This window comes from Orbicella faveolata, unplaced genomic scaffold (assembly GCF_042242905.1).
Source record: "Orbicella faveolata isolate gen_17 unplaced genomic scaffold, um_ofav_v1 contig_46, whole genome shotgun sequence".
NCBI lineage: Eukaryota > Metazoa > Cnidaria > Anthozoa > Scleractinia > Merulinidae > Orbicella > Orbicella faveolata.
Window position 1 is genome coordinate 28014309 of NW_028301576.1, and position 23839 is coordinate 28038147.

Below are 23839 nucleotides of genomic sequence, written 5' to 3' on the forward strand. Positions count from 1 at the left end.
TACGCATTCTCTGAAGATGCATTATCCTTGTATGAGGAGTTTGATGGAGGAATATGTTAAACAGCAAGTGGAGCATGGAGGTGTTTGTCAAGGATAACGAGGAGTTGGGAAAAGATCAACGATAAGTTATTTGCCTAGCTGTCATCCTGTATGTCATTGACACTGTTGTATCTTAATCAGAGTTAATGTTTACTAGACAGGACATGTGATTGATTGCGTACAGTAGTAGTTTTATGCACAGTGTATGCACATCAATGTCCACGTAGTACATATGGGAATAAACTCATAATCAAACACAACATTGGTGATGAGGATAACCCAGAATTCCGATACTGAACCGAGCACACCACCTTCCACAAATCCTTCAACTGGTTCAGGCACTTTAACTGTAACCACTGTAGCAGCCACTGTTGCTACGCCTCAAAGTAAATTACTGCCATTTCAGCAGTTCAACCCCTCTGTGGATCCTTCCACGGTTGGACAACGATGGAAGAAACGGGTGTGTTGCTTTGAAATCTTCATCTAAGTCTATGGGAATTTGACCCCACTATTTGCCAAGGACTATTGCTTATATACAAAGGCAATTCAACCAACGATATTTTCGACATCTTACCGGACACTGTACCACCTATGAAACGGCCATTCCAGCTCTCAACCAGCACTTTGACCCCATACAAAATAAAGATATGGTGTTCTTTGAGTTCTGAGACCTCAAACGAGAAGTCAACGAAACTCTCAACGACTTTTATCATCATTTAAAAACAAAAGCATCTGATTGTAATTTCCCAAGCATAAATGACGAAATGTGGACACAAATCATTTACAAAACAAGGGATAAATGCCTTTGCAGACAAGCCCTGAGGGAAAGTTTTACACTGCAGGAACTTCTCAACCATGGTAGATCACTTGAGTGCATCGATGAACAAGCAAAAAGGCTTGAGGGCCACCATTCTCAAATGCCAACATTAGCATTAAATGCTGTGGACACTCAGCTAAACCAGTCACGTTTTCTGCTCAACAACTCAGGTTTTCGAGCAATGGATTACATAACAATCGCCGAAACCAAAATGGCTTACATAACAAATGACAAAAGAGAAAACCGCCTCTGCCACCCAAGCAATTGACCACTGTTTGCAGAAACTGTGACAGTCTTTTTCTCACACAAAGGTGCGATGCGTTCATGCCCAGCTCAAGGAACAGAATGTCATGGATGCCATAAATTGAATCACTTTCCAAAATTTTGTCTCTCCAGTCAATCTACAGCACATGGCATCCAACATGTGACAGGTGACGTCACGCAACCAGAGCCCAATTCAAGTGAGACAGATGACGAATACCTCTTCACCATCCACAGTACAACTACACATCCCGAAACCACTGTTATCATCAATGCTGTACCAGTTACAGTAATTGTGGATTCTTATGCCCCCGTCAATGTGCTCAATGAGGCAACTGTGGATTGCACTGAAGCCCAAAATGCCAACTTCTGGTTAACGCCTTCAACAGTCAAAATCCATGCTTATGGCGCCAAGCAGCCATTACACATTGCTGGCCAATTTTACAGAATCTATTTTTGCTTGCAGTGGAAAGTCAACAGAACCGATCTTCCATGTTTCTAACAGCAAATCCAAATGTCTTCTCAATTTTAACTCCTCAACAGCACTTGATCCTCTGAGCATCAACCTCAACAATATCACATTACAACACGAAGACTCTCAAGTTCATGCAATCCATACTAAACACTTCAAGCTGTTCAGTGGGACAGGCAATTTGAAAAACACCTGCAGGAAACTGGAAATTGATGAAAGGGTCACTCCCAGTAGCTCAACCGTCTCAAAGAATTCCTCATAGCATAAAAGCAAAGGTCAACTCCAAGCTTGAGGAAATGCGCAACGAGAGCATCGGTGAAAAAGTCCAAGGAGCGACACCCTGGCTATTACCCCTTATGGCCATTCCTAAGAAAAATGGAGACATTCGTTTGGTTCTAGACAGGTGAATGCCAAACACTGCCCTTACACAGCGCTGGGAACAAATACCCACAGTTAATGAGATTCTCCAGCAGATGGAAGGTGCAATCATCTTCTCCGAAGTTGATCTCTCACAAGGTTAACTGCAACTTACATTGGCTGAAGAATCACGCTACATCATTGCCTTCTCTACACTTGATGATGGCTCACATCGTTTCATTCGCCTTATAATGGGTGCATCCCCATCAGGAGAACATTGGCCACAGCCGCACTAGAGAGTTAATCGGGTTATTTCTAATTAATTAATTACGGTTAACTGGGTTACTGAAAAATCGTAATGCGGCCACTAATTTCGGCTGTTCATGGAACTTAAACCAGGTTTACAATTACCACGGAAATTTATTGATGAACAATAGATTTTTTAACCGGGTTAGGTTAATTTTAAACCTCCTTTTTCCATGCTTTAACCCAGGTTAGTGGTCTCTTATCAGTAGTCTGATCAGCACCATGCATTGGCTTTTTCGCAAAATGTGTCAATCATCACGGTGTGTGTGTGAAATGTTGTCCGGCATGGAAAATACACCTGCATAAACTTCTGAACATGGCACCTGGTGACAACATTTATAACAATTCTAGCAACAGTTATATTACTCAACCGGGTTACTGGTGTCCTTCCCAATACGCGTCACCGTTCCCAAATCAGTCAACTTGGCAAGGAACTTTGAGGCCTGAAATATGATCTGTGCAGGAAGCGTTATACTATTTACCTTATTCACCAGCAAGCTGTTCTGAAATGAGCGACAGCTCATCGACAGCCAGCAGCACCAAGAGGAAGAGAAACACTTGGGGCACTGCAGAAGAGGAAATTTTAATCAACCTCTGTAAGGAGCATAAAAGCGGATTAACAGGGAGCGGTAGTTCACAAAAATGGCAACAAATAGCGGATGAAGTTAACAGAGCTAGAGACGAAATAAATGCATCTTCCTCGTTGAAGACAGGAACTCAGTGCAGAGATAAATGGCACAATTTGCTTAATGCGTACCAGAAAGCTAAGGACTTATCTACTAAAACTGGAAATGGTACAAAAGCAATGAAAAAAGCAATTATGGGTGATAAACATTAAATCACAATGCCATTTGTGAGAAATTCAAGCAAGTCCAGTGTTCCAGCGACATCTGCGACTGAAGCAAGTTTAAATGAAGATAATTCTGTAAGTTCCCCTGCAAATGCTACAGTGAGCAACAGAAGGATGTCAAGTCCACTCTGATCTTGACAAGCCCTCTACCTCAGGTGTAAAACTTCAAGATACTGATGAGACACCAGCAAGCCCCCCAAAGAAGGCTAAGTTGAAAAAAGGAAAGTCGCCTAAGAAAGCCAAAGGTAAAAGTTAAGAAAGATGAACAAGATGATCGATTGTTTGATCTTTTTGAAAAGCAAACCAAAGTTTTAGAAGCAAGCTGAAGGGGCCAGGAACATTACTTTCAATTCTTAAAGGAGTTGGAAGAAAGGCGTCGAGATTTGCTGATAATTGCAATTAGAGAACTAGGTACAGTTCTTGGTGATAAAAAAGGAAAGAAAAGAGCTAAAGAGAAATTAGAAAGTTCTGATGAAGACTAAAGAGAACAAGTACTGTATTTATTTATTACTGTTGTTTCTTTTACACTTTGTGCCATGGCATTTCAAGCCAAAAAACAATTAGAGAATCTTAACTGGTGTAGGTTCAACATGCTATCCTAAAGGTTTACAGCTGTGTTCAAAGTGCGTTCAAAAACTTTTTGAGTGTCAGAACATTTTTCTCTCTTGTAACTGAACTAAAATGTTTTTATTTAAAGTTGGTTTTTTTCAGCTTCAGTACACACATAAAGAAAGTGCCACGCCCAAGTCCCAACCCTAGCAAACTAAGTGAAGCTCAAACATGTTGTCTCAGGTTAAAAGTTTACAGTTGCATTGAAACTGCCTTAGAACATGGTCCGATCCTAGTTCCGTTTTGGGCTGTCTCTGTCAAACAATGCTATGTTTAGCATGCGTGACAAGAATGTAGCGTAGTGTTTCGTGACAAAGACAGTGTCAGTACTAGACTGGAGTTCCTGGTTCAAAAACACCTAGGAAAACCAGTAGCAGTTAGGAATATCTTTTGTAACCCAACTGAAATGTTCAAATTAAAATAAAAAATATATATTCAATACTATAAAATGATGTCAAGACAGCTGCTGTGGACTTGTATCTCAGTTGGGGACTGAACATAAATCCTTTTTGCTGGGTTTCAGAGACTCCACTAAAGAGTTTAATCTGAGAGATATGCAATAAAAACATGTGGGGTATATTCAAAGTTTCCAATCATCTTATGAAAATTCATTCTTCAACCAACCACCACCACCACCCCCCCTCCCACGCAGACACACACGCACACACAAAACACGCCCAACCGAATTGTACACACCACAACCTCATCCCTGAAAAGAGGGTACTGAAGTCCAGGCATAGTGGAATAGAAAAAGGAAGAAAAGTGAGTGGAAAAGTGTTGCTCTCGTCTGATATGACACTTTCTAAGTATGCTACTGTGAGAGGTATTCTGTGAGGGCTCGTCTTATCTCTTGACCTTCGTCATCTTCTTCTGGTCCATCTTCATCATTGTCATCCCTATAATAATAATAATAATAATAATAAAGACCTTTCAACAGGGAGCCCACTTCACATACATGTGGTTTTCAGTGGGGCTCTGCAAAAATAAAATTGCAAAAGCTAAAGAAATAGTAGATTAGACTGCTTTCATCCTCATCAGAATCATCGAAATTGTCTCCCATGATGATACAGAAATTTTGTTAAATGCAGCAAGCTAGTGTGATTTCTGCGACTCTTTGTGTCGTCCTCTCATTCCTTTAGAATGCATCACCAATGCATCTTTAACTTTCCGTAAGCTCTTTCCACGACAACGCGTAGCTTCGTCAGCACCTTGTTAAACCTTTGTTGTGCCGGGGGTTAAAGTGCACCTAACCTCAAAATTTTTTTTTCGCTTAAACGAATCTAGACTTTATTCGAAGCATTTGGGCGAAGAAATTTTTGAATTTGGTTGGATCCTCGATTTTCTATGCCCTTTCAAAGTCGCGCTTGAAGGTTTCACGACCGCGTTTTAGGGAGTCTGGGGCGGCGGTACCTGATGACGTCTACCCAGGAACCAAACACAATGGCGCCTCAGTCAACTCTCTGTATTTGCTCGAGAAAATGGAACACAAAACTAATCGTTCCGATGTATTTTGGGACTAAAACGTCCAAGTTTTGTCTCAGAATCATTTCTTTTTCGTCACTGGAGTCAGAGTTAAGTTTCGATTCGGAAGACTCCGAAATAAACTTCGATCGAGCACGTTCGACAACTGTGAACTCACTGCTTAGAGCTTTGAGAGCAATTTACAATATTTCAAGGGACGAAGGGGAAGACTTCTTTGCGGACGAGTTGCTTGTATATTAGGAACGGAAAGCTAGATACCAAGTGGAGGAGCAGGCAAACGAAAAGCAGGAAAGAAAACTCAAGGACTGCTTTGGATGGTAATTTCGTCAATTAAACATAAGATTCCCACGCATGTTTATAGACCGTTTACATTTGTCCTTAGCGAGAATGTATTTTATCAAGGTGTGGTTGTTCTGTTAAATCCAGCTTGTGTTTTACTTTCAGTTGAATGCTTCATGTTTATAAGAGCGACGTACGTGTCGCAGTTTTCGAGACTTGATGACCTCCAAAACATTGGCTTCAATCGATTGAAAATCGTATTGTTTGGACCTGTATTTTTGAAGCTGCGGGAAGCAAGGCGGAAGGAAACATTTCATACAATTACCGATTTCACATTTTCACACGTTTTAAGTCGTAACTCCAAATAACCAATGTAAATTGTTCGCAAAGTTTGCAGCGAAATTCGTCGGATAAGCGAAAAGGATGTGTTCCCTAAGCGGTCCGCACATGTTACGCGGTCATATTTTCGACGCTATATCACAGAATCTTTGTCGCACTGCTGATTTCCAAACCTTCGAAAAACTCTGTGAGTCTAACAATTTTGTTATCATGTAATTCTAAAGGATTAATCTTCGACTTTCATCTAAATCGAAAGAGAAATAAGTGTTGGTTAGCGGCGTACAGTTGCGATCTATTTACATATCAGTATAACGCTTCTTGATCATGATCGGATCACACAACTTTGTATGTTATAAATACTGTGGGATTGGAAGATATAGGTTGTAGGTAGTATTTCTACAAATTGCTGGTTAGCTTTAAGCAGAAAATTTATGAAAATAGCGTTCGAAAGTCTGCGGAACAAATTCCAGTGAGAGTTCTTCAATGGTTCTCACAGATTCAGTTCGCTTGTTTCGGTTTGACAAAATCAACCATCGTTTACGTCTTTGTTGCACCATTAGCCGATCATCGTCAGTTAATTGTACAGTATATCTTTCTTTAAATCTGGAATATTGCTGCAACAGCCGATAGCACCTCTGGAAGGCGTTTCTGCGCACTTTTCGAATGTGTATTGCACCATCCTGAAGGAAATGAGAGGACGTGAGATATCCAACCTTCCTGGGTAGACGTCACAAGAGTCGCTAGACCCATTCTCCTCAAACTCGGTCGTGAAACAAAATGGCGGTGTTTTGGAGCTATTTTCGAGATTTCGTCGGGGCACAGAAAATTGAGGATTTAACGGAATCCAAAAATTTTTTCGCAGAACTATTTCAAATAACAAGGAGATTCGTTTTAGCGAAAAAAAAATTTTGGGGTTAGGTGCACTTTAAGCATCCGCTGTGGTAGGCTGTCATGAGGTAAGGACAAAAGGGGTAGGCAGTGTCCCCAATCAAATATGGCCTCACGTTTACATTGTTGATGACCCTAGTCCCTTCCATTATATCACCCGAAGAAATTTGCCTGAAAAGTTTGCTTCAACGAAAAATCCTTGCATCATGAACACTTCCTGAGTCAGTTGCTCCCTGTAGAACAATTGAATAACATTGCTTTCGGTTATAATATGCTTCATGATCTTCTTGAGGGGCTTTAATTTTTACACAGCTCCCATCAGTAACGTCTGCAACTTGGGGTAGGCCATATTTTAATTCAGATTTGTTCATTACATTTCCTAATTCCCTTCCATTGGATGGAAAAGAGATGTAATCTTCTCTGACGTGAAACAGGGTACGAATGAATTCGTGAATAAAGTTAAGCACAGTGCATTTTCCTACACCAAACGTAATAGATGTAGAGCGATAACTTTCTCCAGTTCCTAGATGCCACAATCCAATTGCCACACGCTTTCATGTCGGTACCGCTGCACGGAAGCGAGTGTTTCTTTTTGCCATACATGGCGACAGAATACGACAAAGGGCTTGAAAGGAGTTTAAGCTCATTCGAAAGTGCTCTCTAAAAAAGCCATGCATGGCAGGATTTCTATGGATTTCCCCAAACCATCGCTGGTCTCTCAGATATACCCAGACTCGAGGACAATTCATTCGATGGCGATGGAGAACACCCTGACGTCTACGCGAAATTAACATCATGTTTGAAAGAACTGCTTTAGAAATTTGCGTAGTGCACATTAGAAGGAAGAGGGACTGCCTTAGCCATGAGTGGAGAGAAAGGAAATGAAAACAAAAAAGAATCGAGAATATAACAACATGGTCCTCAAAGTCTGCCATTTTGTTGGTTTATCTCGTGACGTCAATCGAGTTAACTCGCTTCATAACCCATTTCAGTGCGGCCGCTCCTAAAATATAACCCCATTATTTTATTATAACCAACCTTTAACCGCGTTGAGTTGTTTAGAATTTTTAACCAGGTTTCTAAAAAATAAACCCAGTTAACTCTCTTAGTGCGGCCACAGCCATTGTCACAAATTTATTCGTGACCTCATCAGAGAAATTCCAGGAACTGCTAATATCTTAGACAACATTTAGATGTGCCTAGCAGACAGTGGTATCACTCTCAAACTACCTAAATGCTCTTTCGCCGTACCACAGATCAATGCCTTCAGACGCATTACCTCAGCCAATGGCATCCAGCTCGATGAGAAAAAAATCAAAGCCAGCACAGATGCTCTTCACCCTACCAACGCATCCAAGAGAAACCTCAAGATAGATGATTTTGTATTAGTCACAGAGGCACACCAACAAATATTCCACAAAGTTCTACTGAAACCCCATGAAAATCGTAAAGATCCATGGCACTCAAATCATTATTGAGGATGGACAGGGGAAGCAGCACAGGCGAAACACATCACATGTCAAGCTATTCGTCCAGCAGGAGGACAGACATAGAGAAGTGGATGCTCTGGAATTAGAGGATGACGACTTCACAATTAACCGTCATCATACAACTACAATCACTTCGCCCTGTGTAGCCAATAGCCAACCACAAGTCCCAACAGCCAACAGAGCAACCCGAACACCTGGTCAACAAGTTCCCAGAAGATCTGCAAGGCAAAGGACCACACCCGCCTACCTCATCCGGAAACTTGAAAGATTTTAATTTTGAACAAAATTTGTGCCGGTACCAACAAGGTATGAATGCAAATTTGACATCACTTCTCTCTTTAATCCCCATGAGATAGTCTTTTTGAAGCTTGCTCGATCTTTACGCATGTTCTTTGAGACATCATCAGAAATAAAAATCTGACTGTCCAGAAAGGGATTGTCCTTCAAAGCATTCACAGCGACTTTAAGAATTTGAACTTTGTCAGAATACCTCAAAGGATAGATATCAATCAGCCTAACTGGAGAGGTGTTTGCCTCTGTGGCTCATTGGTTGACATTCATTTGATGGGCCCTCGTCACCTCAGTAGGGACCTTAAGAAACAAGGACGGGAAGCTAGGATGGGGACGGCCTTGGACAAGCGAGACTAGGCCTGGCCCCGTCGTTCCCGCCAAATACAAAATACTTAAGAATCTGTATTTTCGTGTAGGACAGCGACGCCGATACTTTCTGTAATGACGTCCTACAAAGATGCCAGAAATCTTCTTTTAGATAGCTATAACGATGGCACTATATTCTCCCATCTGTGTTGTCTTGCCCCCTTTGGTGTCTTTGACCTTCTGTAAATTTCAAAGAATTTAACGTTGCGTTTTGAAATTCATCTGGAAGGTAGAGAAGGGCCTAAACTACATCACCGCACAATCCAAAAGTTGTAAAATGTTAAACCCGTCAGACAACATTGACTAGGGTAACTTGTGGGGAGGACAACACTTCAGGAACCTAATTAGGGCTAGGGCTAGGGTTAGGTTAGGTTCCTGTCTAACATTGCCCACCTTAAGTGTTACCTTACCCCCCCTCATAGTGCTACTTTGCCCACGTAGTGTTACTTTGCCCCCTCTTAGTGTAACATGGCCCCCTTTCATGGTGTTACCTTGCCCACTTTGCGTTACTTGGCCCCCACTTAGTGAAACATCGCCCTCCATGTCATTTGCATAATTTATTCACAGTGTCAATTTGTCTTTAGATCTTACAGATTGTGGGTGAATTTTGTCAAATTTGGTTAGAAGACTTATTAGGCACTTCTTTTTCTTGTGGACTACTTGAAGTTTTGTGTGTCTTGCACATGTTCTGTGGGGTGATGAATATGCACATAACAAAACAGGTAGAGTTGCTGTTATGGAAACAGTGTTTGGGGTCACAGAATGTTACAAAGGTGTACATAATTTTTCCAGACGAGCCGTCATGCATTTGGCTATCATTTGGAGTACTTTGAATGTTCTGGACGTCTTTTGCGCTGGTCTCTGAGTCAATATAAAATGGACAGTTGTAGTACTATGATACAAACATTTGCAACAACACATTGGTTTAAGATATGAGTGTTTTATTGAAAATCATTGAAGTAGCCCCTTTAGTCTGGCCTCTCTCCTTTCGGGCTGTCCAGCAATTCATGCCAGCATAGCTCTCAGTGTCCTCAAGGCACACAAGCCTCTCAACCATGACAAGGTAGGGCTAATGTGAGAGGAACACAAAACATCACAAACATAAAGATAAACATTACATCACAGTACAAGCACAACATTCAACTCCCTTCAACGGCATTGGGTGATTAACCTCAACTAAAAAGTTATTCCAGAACCGCCCAGCACAATTAACCTCAACTTAAAAGTTATTCCAGAACCGCGCTTTGCCCAGGAGACAAACACATATATTTTTTTCTTTTTTGTTTTGTTTTTTCTTTTTAGAGCAATCAAACAGCCAAGGAACATTCATGGGCAATCCCCAGGGGTTGGTTACCCCAGCTCATGTTTTTTTCCCTGACGAATGTCCAAGACTTAATGTTGTTCTTGTATTCTAAAACAGACTTGCATTCCGCAGTGTCCACAAGACTTCAGGACTAACGGCCAGATGCTTTCTTGGATCTTTTTTTGAAAATGTTTTTTATTTTGGTGTATGTCCTATTCCAGCCCTGTCTGTTCAAGATGGTGAAGAGTTGGTCATTGGAGTTTAGCGTCTCCCTAATGATGGTGGTGCTTGGCAAGGTGTCCTGGTGAAATCATTTTTCCAGCAGTTCGGTCTCCTCATCATCCCAAACACCCCTTTTTCCAAATGACCGGGTGGACAGGTCATCAAAGTCATCCAGCCATGTATTTACCTTTGAGCTTCCCACAGAAGTAGTTGGCAATTCATCAGGGCTCTTTGTGTCTTGTTTTGACTTCAGGTAGTTTATGTGGTTGATGACCTGTTTGACTCTCTTTTTTTGTAGGGCCAACTGTCCCAAAACAGAAGAAGTACAGCATTTGTTTCTGACATACTTCAATGTGAAATCTGTTTTGTTTTTTTATGTCCTGCTCAAAAAGGTTTTTGATAGCCTCCTTCTGCTCGTCTGTTAACTTTTTTTCAGGTGTTGGTGGAACAACTGAGCTGGAGTGCATAGAAGATGAAGAGGACGAGGTAAGCAAATAAAAAGTAAGACTTAAAGAGGAGAGGTTCTCGGGCCACTAGATCGTTACTGAGATAGAAAGCTACACAGTGAAACCTCCATATAAGAAAGTTCTGCATTGCTAAAACAAAACGTTTAACAGTGCTTTTGGCCCTATGTTCTTGATCAGTAGAGTTCTACTGGTATACTAATGCAAATGCTGTAATCGGATTGACTGAGCCATTGAACACTATCAGCCATTAGTGTGCAGTGGCTGGAGATCGTCTTGGAAATGGCGACTTTTTTTCGTTTTTTCCAAAGTTTTGGAGGAAAATTTTGACGCAAATGGATAATTGAATTTCTGACAAGCCTAAACGAAGGACATTTAGGGTTTCTTGACTTTTAAAAAAGTTGAAATTATTGAAAAAGCTGATGCGTGCGCACAACTTTGATTTTAAATGGCACTTAAATCCGAGCAATCTTTTTCAGGCGCAAAGTTTAATAATGCATCAAGAAATAATTGGAAACTGTTATTTGAAGTAAATTTTAGTAAGAATTCTACTAAAACAATTAGATTATGCGCTCTCGATAGTTGGTTCGGCCATCGGCCTCATCAACTATCACCTTATAGAAATCTGGAGCTCATAATCTAATTGTTAAATAGAACAATATATACAATATCTCTGTCTCATTGTCCTACGCACCAGGAATACGAGGACATGGCGGGCACTGAGAAAGGTTCAAGTTGCGCTGTGCACGATGATGCGCAAGTCGGTGTTGATTCTAGACTTAATATTGTTTTGCAAGTGATCCGTGGTTTGGAAGGAAATAGGGAACTTTCCTCAGACGTTCGTGCCTCCTACACTCAATCTAAATTTTCACCATGTATGCAGGAATTATTTACTTCCTAAGAACCCGCCCTGATTAGTTTGTTGATGCTGCACGCTTGGCGCGTTAGTTCTTTATGCCGGCTAGAGGTTGACCAGAAACTCTCTTAATTGCAATTCGCCCAAAAGCCCTGATGGTTATTCTAATATTGTATCTTACTTGTAGGAGGAAAGTCAAAGCGAGACGCCAAGCCAGCCAAAAAGAAGAAAAAGGGCAGATGGTTCACTAAAACAACGAGTAGCCAGAATTGTCGGTGGTGAAACTCAAGAAGATCTCGAGTGGTACGTGTCTAGCTTGGAGTTCAGGTCTTACAAAGACAATTTGAATATCTTGCACGCGCAAAGCGTTTTAAGATGCGTGGAAGGAATTCCGCAACAAGAAATGATACAAAACATAGTATCTATGACTAAGAAATTGAAGGGAGATATTTCCCATCCTTTTCTGCAGCAACTACAATTAGCTAGACAGCTTGAGAGCTTAAGCAAAATTCGAGATGAACATATCTTGAATACTGCGAAGTGGCTGGTTGACGAAGGAATGGTATCATTAAAAATAACAGCATGGAGGGATATCGTATGGATTGCCTGGATTGTTTACCATTACCCTGTACTAGGCCAAGTGCAATTAAGTTGGTCAGAAGCAAAGATTGTGCTGCCTGCTGTGCAAGATCTTTTTGATGAAAAGGTCGCAAGAAACGAGCCCTTCCCTAACAACGTAATCAGAGCACAGCAGTCCAGATGTGACGCACCGTACCTGCGCATTTCCCTTGAATTTCCAAACACACCTCCCAGAGATGGGGATGGATTGTGACCTTAGAGTTACACAGCTACATGGCGTGTTTGTTAATGACGAAAAAGTAAATGCTGTTCAGGAAATCAATTTTGTCCAACGGGTCTACCTCAGTTCGTTCGGTCAGATTGAAGGAGTCCCAGCAGATTTCACTGAAATGCGAAGCAGTCTCTTAGGATTTGACACACAAGAGGTGCCAAGGGGTCCCGGAAGAAGGGACTGTCAAGTACCACAACCTCTGTGGCGTGAGGGAAGACAATTTTTACAGGAGGAACTCCAGGGACTCAAAGGAGACATAGATTGCAATCAGGCGAGAATCCTGGGTGACTGTTATGGTGTGGACATCCATAACAGGCTATTGCTGGACATTCGTGGTGTGTATAATGCGGAAATGCTGCCAGAGGAAGATGAGCCTGTTCCAACACTACAAAGGCTTGAGATGGCCAAAAGGGCATTGCGCACAGGATATGCTTTTCCGACAAATCACTATTCCGTCATGAATGATTTGTGGCAAGAATTTCAGGAGGCTATCCAACAAAGAAAAGGCGGTTTCTCCAGTGAGCAGTTTGTTCGTCCCTCTGTTTGCAGGAGGGAACGATACAGGATGGAAGTTAATGCAAATGTCAGGAGACGAAAAAGGTATGCTGAATAAATAGCTTTCATTACTGATTGTTTCTATCAGTGACCATAAGAGCAATGTGTCTCCCGGAGATCCTATGAAGGTTTGGCAAGGACGAGAGAGCTGTATTAAAAGGACAATGTCACGACATATTTGCTAAAAGCTGTTATAAATTCACCAAATGGTCCCTACATTTATGTAATAACTTAATTACCTCTAACTAAACAATTAAAAGCAATTTTGTTACGAACATTGACACAGCAGCATCATTTTTGCAAAATTTGAATGATTTTCGAGCCAAACTTGAACTCTTTTAAACCTGACAGCCTAACGCTGTTTAAAAAATCCATATTACAATCCGTTTCCATCCTCGCTATCGTTAGCCTTTCTCACTTCCTGGTGGGTTTTAATCATTTGTCGGGTACTGCTCTGCAAAATAAAACTATTATCGTTCAGCTTCCAATGAATTGTGAAACGACCAATTTATTTTCCGTTAAACGTGATCTCGACCCCCCTTACCACCCTCAGTGGTAAGTGCAGTGTCCCTTTAATAATAACTTGCCCTCTCGTGAAACCTGGTATAGGTTTGACATATGAAAGAGCTGTGAAGCTCTGTGACATTATCCTTGCCTGGAGATCTTCATAGTATTCGGCACCAGGGTCGAGATGGTGAACAGAAGGCTTTGGAGTCTAGATATAACAAATGTGTATATTTTTGACCCACGATTTTTTGCAATATAAATGTCTGGTCCAATTTTACGATTGAATTGACGAGTTCATCCTTTTAAATTCATACGTTTTTTAATTTTATCATTTTCCTTATACACCCATTCTCAGCTAACAGGGACCACTGATGTCACACGGTTTGAGCTTTCTTTTATTTTCCTATCTGACATTGTACATCACTGAAATGTATTTTATTTAGATCTTAAATAACAAATGACATACCCAGAGAAATGTCATTGAATTAGCTTTTCAGGTTACTCTTTAGTAAGTATTTATATTATCCCATGTTGCTGAAAATAGGTTGTCACATGGCAGAAAATTTCTTTTCAAATGTCCTTTAAGCCAGTTAACGCTTTGGACTTTCCAATGAAACTATGCCCATTTTGTACATATTTCACATAAGTTTATATTGAACACATCTTCCGTTTTCTGTAACAGTAATTTACATTAAACAACAACACATGTTATTATCCATTTAGAAGTGTATAAACATTTTTTAAAAGATGATTTGAAAAGTTAAAGGGTTACTAGCTCCCAGAAATAACTAAAAACCTAAAAATGTCAGGCAGCTGGTTTAAATAATGTATATTAAATGTTTACAGCGGAGGTAATATAGTTATACAAAAAATGTTAAAATTATGCTCATGATTAGGACAAAGATTACGCTTTCCAAACTGCCCGATTGTCTAGTTTATTGCGAACATAGAATATGTACAAGGTAAAACGCTCAATTGTTTCTTCCAGATACGATGTTTCAAAGGCGGTTTTTTTCAACGTCGTATAAAATGCAGTGAACAAGTTCCGAGGACATGCAAATCTAGTGACTCTGCTGTATTCCCAGCTAAAACAACTAGCAGAACACCTTCTGAAGGGTGAGGCAATAGACAGACAGCCACAACTCACAGTACTGGAACAAGAGCATCTTTGCAGTGACAGTTAATCACAAGAGTGAGTTTAGGTTTCCTGTCGTATGGAACCATTTGGAAGCCGGTCACGGAAATCATCGGAATCATCGGAAATCATCTGAAAAAAGATCAGACCTAAATGGGATTTGAACCCTTGACCTCTGCGATACCGGTGCAGTGCTCTACCAACTGAGCTATCAAGCCAACTGGAAGCTGATCATGTTGTGAGTTCGTTATATACCCGTAGATCGTGAAGAATGCAGGTGAATACATGAGAGATCGTATATTTGAACTGCGGAGAAAGATATGAAGACATGATTGATCATCGTAGTTATATAAACATCTCTAGCAGTTGTGAAATTAAAGCCTTAAAAAAGATCAGACCTAAACGGGATTTGAACCCATGACCTTTGCGATACCGGTGCAGTGCTCTGCCAACTGAGCTATCAAGCCAACTGGGAGCTAATCATGTTGTGAGTTCGTTATATACCCGTAGATGGTGAAGACTGCAAGTGAAAACATGAAAGATCATATATTTGAACTGCGGAGAAAGATATGAAGACATGATTGATCATCGCACTTATATAAACAACTTCAGCAGTTGTGAAATGAAAGTTTGAGAAAAGATCAGGCCTGAAAGGGGATTCAAGCCCGGAACCTCTGCGATACCAGTGCAGTGCTATCAAGCCAACTGAGAGCTTATCATGTCGTGAGTTCGTTATATACCCATGGATGGTGAAGAATGCAAGTGAATACATGAAAGATCATATATTTGAACTGCAGAGAAAGATATGAAGACATGATTGATCATCGCAGTTATATAAACAACTCTAGCAGTTGTGAAATTAAAGCTTGAGAAAAGATCAGGCCTGAAAGGGGATTCGAACTCATCACCTCTGCGATACCGGTGCAGTGCTCTACCAACTCAGCTATCAAGCCAACTGGGAAGAGTATGAGAAGAGTACGGTGAGGCAGAAGCATACCTTGAAAGAAAGTACAAAGAAGTCAAGGGAGTTCCAAATACGACGAAACTTCATTCTGCGGTTGGCAATTCAGCAGAAAAAGTACTGGTAAAGTAAACGTTCTTGTTATTGCCTAGCTGCCTTCATGACAAAGAATTCCAAGCAGATTCAACTTGTGAGTGAAAAGCAGCATTACAAATTGACCAAGATGACAGTGAGTTGGAGGTCTCCTTCATAATAAGACGAAAATTAATAAGTTTCAAGTGGCTTGCTCAAAAGGATGGCTTGTGGCTTGAAAGGTACAGCATTATCTGCGTAATGGAGCCTATTGGCAAAACTGGGTGCGCCTTTTAATGTTACAGATCGAGCAACTTAAAATCTTTGAAAATGAAAACAATGTACTTAAACTTGACTGAAAACACTAATTGTGGTACTTTTGTAAGAAGGAACTGAAAAGAGGGGTATTTTGATTGCTAATTGCTTTTTATGTTCCATTTCTATTTTATTTTTCGCTTTATGAGTGGTTGTAAATTACATTACTTAACGAAATTAACTATATGTTGCAAAGAACTGCAGGAACTCAAACACATTGCTATTAATGCTCCTTTCAAAGTCAAAGGCAATTTTTCATTTTAATTGTGTTGTTCAGGTTTACCAGGAGTAGTCAGTCAGTTCACATTTTCTCTCATGAGAATGAAAGCTCACAAAGCATGAGTTTAGCTAAACCTGTGCTTTTCTACCGTTACTGTCATTTGTAAATTACGTTATCATGTTTCAGGCCGTTTCTGCTTATCTTTTGGCCCAGCATATCATTTAAAAAATTTAGAGAAAAATAGTTTCGTTTGTAGCATTTATGGTTTACTGAGTGTGGACTTTTAGATCCCCAAAGTAAAAACGCAACAGAAAACATAAAAAATGGAAATTTCATATCCATAAAAATATGATTAAACTTAAAACTTGTTACACTGCTAAAATGTTATTTCTGTCAAGTTCCAAGTTAGAACGAATAATAAAGCGAGTTAATTTTCCCACATACATTGCTAATTAAAAGCGACAAAACGTCACTTCCTGTGACATCTAACCATTATCAGTATAAATCTACCAGCGTTCTACCACAAATGCCGCTCTCTGATTGGTTACGCTACTCACTATCTACTCTGTGATAGATAGCGAGTAGCGTAGCAGTGAGCCCTTGTACCTTGTAATCAAAATGACGGCCGCTTCTTGGAGTTTTGAAAGAGGATTTAGATAAAGTTTCGAACGACTACTAGATTTATACCAAAACAATTAGATTGTTTGCTCTCGGTTTCTATCGCGTGATAGTTGAAAAGTTAAAGGTTGAGGGGTTGAAAGTTTTTTCGTTTAACTTGCAAACTACTCTGTCATTTTTTGTGGAAACTCAGAAAATGAAAGTTTACATGTTATTATATTCAGAAATGTTAGTGGGGATCGCAAACACTTCATTTTTTTACTTAACAGTGAATGGCCCCAGTTAGCTGTGAATGGGTGTATAACCAAAAGTTTCAATGAAAATGAAAATGAATACCATTTAATGGCATACTCCTGAAAACTTCATACAGTTTTGTTATTCTAGACTAAGCCTACTCGACCCATAGCTTTTTAACGCTGCCTTAGATGTGCAAAAACTGTCATCTAAGCCTGTCCCAAGCCCGGATAAAAGGAGGGTTGTGAGTGGAGAAAATCTCTCCATTGCATAAAAAGGCATAGAGGAAACAGTAATTTCTTCCAAAAAACCGCTGTGTTCATCTATTAATCTAGGTAAAACATCAAAGATTTTGTGCAGTAAGAGGTTAAATTGCTGGTGCTAAGCAGCTCACCTTGCCAAAGTTTTTGCTCTGCCAATATTTTGCAAACGTGTACCACATTGAGTGTTACTTTACGGACAAGAATGTAACCTCGAGTTCACTTGTTGATTTGTTGAAAAAGTATGAAGAATCCCCGCAATCAATAGTCAATACATACATTTCCCTCCTAACATGAAATAAAAACTTTTCCCTTGAAATAAAAACTTTTCCTGTGACTCTGAGCATGCGCAGAGTGAGGGGAAGTTCGCGATTCGCGGACTTTCGGTGTTGGACGTGGTGAGAGGTCACGATTCCTGGTGCTGACCAAAAGCTGCACAGCCTCTGGGGACGAGAATGGCACCATATAAAACTGGCGTGAAATTTGTAACCCGTCTCTTTCATCTTGTTGCGTTGGATGAAGGTGAGTTACTTTTAAGACTTATCTAAACACCGTCGTTACTTCAGTAAAATTTAAAGCAAACAAAGTGGACTTAGGTCAAACAACAAACTGAGGAGATTCGCTGATAATTTACATCTTTAACCCATTGACGCCCGAATGAAACCCACCCCAAAATTCCCGGCGATTTTTTGACTTTTCAGAACGAGCACGAGCACTAAAAATAAATCATGTGCGCAGTAACTACACACACAAGATTAGGCTTCAAGACATGGTTTATTTTAAGCTGAATAAATGAAGGGCCAAGGTATTAAAAATTTCAAAAAAAAGAACTCGACTTTGATGTTTAAGTGATAAGAAAAGAAATTATATTATTTCTTTGTCACGCGACAAAATGCCCAACAGAAGCCGAGATAATCGAATACGCGAAGATGAGTTATTATTGACTTCGGAGGACAAAGTGAAACCAAATACTGGTTGGTAAATAATGGGATGGTGAAATGATGAATTATTTGAAATGCCAATACACTGTAAGAGATCTGTCTGTATTAAGTAAATGTTACCATTTTCTCACCCAACAATTTCAATATTACTACGATTAAATTCGCTCCCTATGAATAGGAAGATTTAGTCTGTAATTTGATAATTTTATCTCAGCACAATCCGTAGAAATCGAGGTCTTCCAAGGCGTAAATTCCTTGGAGACACATGTGCATGCCCCATGCATAACTAATGAGCAAATGAAATGCACTTGTGCTTCATTTGGGATTAATGTTTCTCAATAATTTTCATTGAAGTGGTGTGACCAATATATATAACTGTCTTTAGAAGGAAACACGAAAACAAATTGCATGCATTGACCTCACAGCTTTGTTTGTTTTACGGTCAATTCGTATTGATGTGATGATGGTATTACCAGGGAAAAAGTCAGATAAGAATGAACAAACGCAACTGAAATAGCAATTATTAAAACGCTATGGAATACCTTTCTCGTCCCCGAGATCGCATGCGTTCACTTGTCTGCTTAATGCCCACTTCTCTGTGACTCAAGCCATTTCTCTCTGATGGCAAAAAGGGAAATTTAGCACTAACCAGATTCCGTGCCGCACTTGACATTGGACTCAGAGAACAAAAAGCATTTTACAGACTTTTCTCGACATGCCGCCATTGTTGGGCGAATTGAGCACGTGTTTTTCGACCACGTCATATGAAAGATAAGATACCACCCATATTTGGATCAACCTCATCCCCAGGGCTTATTTGGATAATCACGATCAAATCGCTGAAATATAAAGGGAAACTTGTTATTTCAGAGCTGACTTGAATTGTTTTTACGGTTACTAAAATGGCAAAAGATTTTGTGAACAGTTTTGATCACAGTCCATTTTTGATCGAGGTAAGACTATACTGAATAATAATGGATTTTTCCAGCGGTAGAGAACTCCTTTTCTGCTTATATTAAGTTTACTTTAATTCACGGTTAAATTGTCCTAATCAAAAGAATAAATTTATCCTGTGATTAAATTTTGTTTCTCCAAGCTGAATTAGCACTATCCAAGGATTAAACTAAAGGTTCAATTTAACCCACCAAGAGAGGTGAATTAACGTGCTAATCAGATGAAAATGCAGACAAACAAGTCAAAATGGTGGACATTTTGCTTCAAGTACTGGGCCCGGTACGGAATGCTCTGAGTAGTTACCAAATATGGGTGGACCATTCTTCGGCGATACGCCAACTTTCTAGTTTTTTACACGACTAGTGCAAAGCAAGAAGTCTCAACATTTTTGGTCTCAGAGATAGAAATCGTTGCGTGCTGTAATGTAAAAATAAAAGATCTGTGATTCAGTGATGCCTGATTCAGTAAGCTTTGCCCAGCATACAAATCTCATTTTAATTTAATCATTTGTGTTAGTCTTCATAGAAGACAAGTATAGTTGAGATATAACTATCGGGCTTTCTGTTTCTCTTTATTCAACAACAAGTTCGCATCAATTTTGCAGGAAAACGATCTTCGCAGTGCAGCAACATTTGGACCATTTTAGGATTTGACATTTTAAATTTAAGTTTTTAATCTTATTGTAATTAATATACTCGCGTCTCATAAGTTTAGGATTTGAACTTTTATTGTACTGTATATTTGTATTCACAATTTTATTTTCTGAGGGCCACAAGTTTATTAGCCTTTGGCTATTAAGTGTTTAACCCTCATTAAATAATGTCTATTATTATAATTATTATTATTATTATTATTATGGTCCTCACGTAATGTTTGCTTAGAGTCCTTAGGGCCGAGACCAGACCATGGTCGTGGGGCACTAGAGGATAGCCAGTTTTTTGCTTGATACCACCCTCCTCAGAATGTTTATTATTATTATTATTATTATTATTATTATTATTATTATTATGATCGTCCCGTAATGTTTGGTTAGGGTCCTTAGGACCGAGACCAAACCATGGTCCTGGGGCACTAGGGGATAGCCAGTTTTTAGCTTCATAGCACCCTCCTCAAAATGTATTATTATTATTATTATTATCACTATTATCATAACCATCATAATTATCCCTTCCCTTCCCTAATACTCCAGCTACACACCGGTTTTACTGGCTTAATGGAGTTTAATCGAAGGATAGTTAAACGATGAATAAACACAATTTTATTCCTTGATTAATTATCCCGCTAACCTCGGGTTATGTTATTCAGGTTTTGAAGAACCAGAGCCTGGCCTTCATTTTGCAGTCTGCATTTTACGTGAAAATATGGTGGAGAGCAGATGCTATGGAGTTGTATGCATCTAGAGTCATCCTGTTCAAATAGAACACTCTCTCAAACAGTTACAGCTTTAGTTACAACATGTGCTTATCCAATTCTATATTTTTTCAGACTTTCGATGACGGTGCTACTGTACTGATGCCAAGAACAACTGGCTGATCATCAGCAGTTACAAGAATGCCATCCAGCAGTTTTGTAATGAAGGCAAAAGTGACGACAACATCATGACTGTCGCCTTCGAGAAGGAGTCCAGCGATCCCTCTGGCTTGATTTTGCTCAAAAAACGGAGTTACGAAGCCAGCAAATTAACATCTATTTCAGGGCATGCAGTTGTCAGTGACATGATGGCCACGACCCGGAAACTGATGTGGGAGGTCAGCTATTGTGTTAGAAGAGCTGACAAGAGTTCCTTGTGTTTAGGAGACATTCTTCTTTCCTGTGCCATAGATGAGGTTAGAAATAGAGCAAAGAATGATCCCCACGGAGCTAGTACCTACATCTGGCTTGTTCTAGCAGGAGAATTCTCCAATGTACCTGCTCTACCCCTGTATCTGGCACATGGGTTTGAGATCATTGGTTTTTACGAAGTAGAAAGCGAGGTCTTAATGGCAGTACGTAATGTTGGTGACGAAAGCACACGTAGGGTTTTAAAGCAGGTGAAAGGCAAATTGGAAAGCACTTTCCTTCTACCTGTCCTTAAGAATGCTGCCGCCGTACAGCCAGCGATAACATGGATGGCGCCCAATGACATTTTCGCACCCAGCAGCACCGGGGAAAGCCAAGAAAGCCAAAGTACAGAGGTTTCTGGAGTGAAGTTATTCTTGCAACAGTCTTCTGTAGCTACAGGAAAAGCAACGGCAGAAAGCGAGTTGCAGGCTACATCCAGCAGTAGCAAGCTGGAAACCCAGATGGTGTGTCCTCACGAAACCCAGGAAGACCAATTTTCGCACTCAGGAGTTTCGGATGAGGAAGTTATCTGCGAACAATCGCTTGAAATCCATATGGCGAGTCCTCAAGAAACCCAGGAAGACCAATTTCCGCATTCAGGAGTTTCTGATGAGGAAGTTATCTCCGAACAATCACCTGCGGCTACAAAAGTAGGAGACAACCCAGTAGAACAAGAAGATGAAGAGGACGAGGTAAGCAAATAAAAAGTAAGACTTAAAGAGGAGAGGTTCTCGGGCCACTAGATCGTTACTGAGATAGAAAGCTACACAGTGAAACCTCCATATAAGAAAGTTCTGCATTGCTAAAACAAAACGTTTAACAGTGCTTTTGACCCTATGTTCTTGATCAGTAGAGTTCTACTGGTATACTAATGCAAATGCTGTAATCGGATTGACTGAGCCATTGAACACTATCAGCCATTAGTGTGCAGTGGCTGGAGATTGTCTTGGAAATGGCGACTTTTTTCGTTTTTTCCAAAGTTTTGGAGGAAAATTTTGATTGTGCAAAGTTTAATAATGCGTCAAGAAATAATTGGAAACCGTTATTTGAAGTAAATTTTAGTAAGAATTCTACTAAAACAATTAGATTATGTGCTGTCGATAGTTGGTTTGGCCATCGGCCTCATCAACTATCACCTTATAGAAATCTGGAGCTCATAATCTAATTGTTAAATAGAACAATACATACAATATCTCTGTCTCATTGTCCTACGCACCAGGAATACGAGGACATGGCGGGCACTGAGAAAGGTTCAAGTTGCGCTGTGCACGATGATGCACAAGTCGGTGTTGATTCTAGCCTTAATATTGTTTTGCAAGTGATCCATGGTTTGGGAGGAAATAGGGAACTTTCCTCAGACGTTCGTGCCTGCTACACTCAATCTAAATTTTCACCATGTATGCAGGAATTATTTACTTCCTAAGACCTCGCCCTGATTAGTTTGTTGACGCTGTGCGCTTGGCACATTAGTTCTTAATGCCGGCTAGAGGTTGACCAGAAACTTGTAGCGTTGATATAGAATCTCTCTTAATTGCAATTCGCCCAAAAGCCCTGATGGTTATTCTAATATTGTATCTTACTTGTAAGAGGAAAGTGAAAGCGAGACGCCAAGCCAGCCAAAAAGAAGAAAAAGGGCAGACGGTTCACTAAAACGAGTAGCTAGAATTGTTAGTGGTGAAACTCAAGAAGATCTCGAGCGGTACGTGTCTAGCTTGGACTTCAGGTCTTACACAGACAATTTGAATATCTTGCACGCGCAAAGCGTTTTAAGATGCGTGGAAGGAATTCCGCAACAAGAAATGATACAAAACATAGTATCTATGACTAAGAAATTGAAGGGAGATATTTCCCATCCTTTTCTGCAGCAACTACAATTAGCTAGACAGTTTGAGAGCTTAAGCAAAATTCGAGATGAACATATCTTGAATACTGCGAAGTGGCTGGTTAACGAAGGAATGGTATCGTTAAAAATAACAGCATGGAGGGATATTGTACGGATTGCCTGGATTGTTTACCGTTACCCTCTACTAGGAAGGTAGGAAACTTTCTTTCTTTTGGATCTTGCCCCATTTTCTGCGCAGACAAAACACCGAAAATCCTGTTCCTTGGTCTTTCTTTACTTCCAAACCCCACGGAAACGCTTGCTATGCAGGCTATATTTTATTTTTTGAAAAGTATTTTTAATTGCTGGTATATGATTGCTTTGGATTGTTTTGTCATGCGGTTGGTTTTGAATGTCTATATATTTATGAATGATTTCTTCGTGTATCCAAAATTTAATTCTTCTTAACAAGATATTCAATTTTAAAGGACGTCGTCCAGTAAGAGAGAAGGGACGTTTCACAGTATACAGATTTACAATTCTCTTCAATGATCATTAAATGCTCAGAAAGTTCAGGGCCATTATCAATTGTTAAATGGAAAGATGTCACAGCATTGTGAACAAAGTTCATGGTCAACGAAGGTTATACCACCTAGTAAATTTCTGGTGCTATGACAGAGTTCCTTTATTGTCTAAATCTGATCAGAACTAGGCAGTGATAAATTCCAGGACAAACTACTTTTCGGTTCAGTTGTTAGTAATAACCAGGATAAGGAGACAGGTCATGAAACAGCTTACACATAGTGATATCATAATTTCATAATATCATGATATCAAGCAGATATAATGATAATGATATCAAGTCTGATATCATAACATTTAC

General features: G+C 39.9%; 1 protein-coding gene across 1 annotated transcript; it reads left to right on the top strand.

Moving 5' to 3' along the window:
• The first annotated feature begins 20882 nt into the window (after positions 1–20882).
• LOC149099405 (uncharacterized) lies at positions 20883–23407 on the top strand. The gene is made up of 2 exons (XM_089277984.1): positions 20883–21826; positions 22724–23407. The coding sequence occupies exons 1-2, from the start codon at positions 20912–20914 to the stop codon at positions 23171–23173; spliced, it is 1365 nt and encodes a 454-aa protein (XP_089134110.1). The 5' UTR covers positions 20883–20911; the 3' UTR covers positions 23174–23407.
• Positions 23408–23839: the final 432 nt, after the last annotated feature.

Coding starts and splice junctions, on each gene's coding strand:
- LOC149099405 (XM_089277984.1), top strand. CDS start 20,912: ATGACTGTCGCCTTCGAGAAGGAGTCCAGCGATCCCTCTGGCTTGATT. Junction 21,827..22,723: donor AAGAAGATGAAGAGGACGAG/GTAAGCAAATAA, acceptor TACTTGTAAGAG/GAAAGTGAAAGCGAGACGCC.